The 682-nt window shown below is 42.7% G+C and overlaps 1 protein-coding gene across 1 annotated transcript; it reads left to right on the top strand.

Moving 5' to 3' along the window:
• Positions 1-13: 13 nt before the first annotated feature.
• On the top strand, positions 14-505 carry LOC110440713 (hexose transporter 2-like; the record flags this gene model as incomplete). The annotated part of the gene is made up of 1 exon (XM_021483864.1): positions 14-505. A coding segment is annotated over one exon (492 nt), but the record flags the coding sequence as incomplete, so codon positions are not given.
• Positions 506-682: the final 177 nt, after the last annotated feature.

Below are 682 nucleotides of genomic sequence, written 5' to 3'. Positions count from 1 at the left end.
CTTTGCTCTTCTCTTAATGTTCCTTCCAAAATCTCCAAGATGGTTATGTTCCAAGGATCGTGATGAAGAAGCCACTGAAGTTCTTGCCAAGCTTAATGCTGCCGCTACCACCGATGCCGTCGTTCAAGATGAACTCAAGGCCATTCAAGAAGATGTCGCCGCTACTCGTGCTGCCGGTTCTTCCAACTTCTCCGAATTATTCAGTCCAATCATTCGTCGTCGTACCTTCATCACCTTCTTAATGCAACTTTTCCAACAATGGACTGGTATCAATGTCATCATGTACTACCAAACTCAAATTTACAATGAAATTGGTTTCACTAAAGTTGTCTCCACCGTTATCTTACCAAACATCAACAACTTTGTCAATTTTATCTCCACCTTCCCAGGTATGTGGGGTATTGAAAGATTAGGTCGTAAGACTTTATTAGTCATCGGATCCTTAATGATGATGGTCTTCCACATCTCCACCTGGGCTTTCTCCACTCAAACTGATAATGGTTTAGTATGGCAAATCTTCGCTGTTGTCAGTATCTTCCTTATGGTCTTCAGTTTTGCTTGGACTTGGGGTCCAGTCGCCTGGGTTTACCAAGCTGAAGTTTTCCCACTTCGTGTCAGAGTTAAGGGTTCAGCCGTCGGTACCGTTTCTAACTTCTTAAACAACTGGATTATTGGTCTTATT

The sequence above is a fragment of the Mizuhopecten yessoensis genome, unplaced genomic scaffold (assembly GCF_002113885.1).
Source record: "Mizuhopecten yessoensis strain PY_sf001 unplaced genomic scaffold, ASM211388v2 scaffold698031, whole genome shotgun sequence".
Taxonomy (NCBI): Eukaryota; Metazoa; Mollusca; class Bivalvia; order Pectinida; family Pectinidae; genus Mizuhopecten; species Mizuhopecten yessoensis.
The sequence above is the reverse complement of the archived record's forward strand: the minus strand, read 5'-3'. Positions and strand labels throughout refer to the sequence as shown.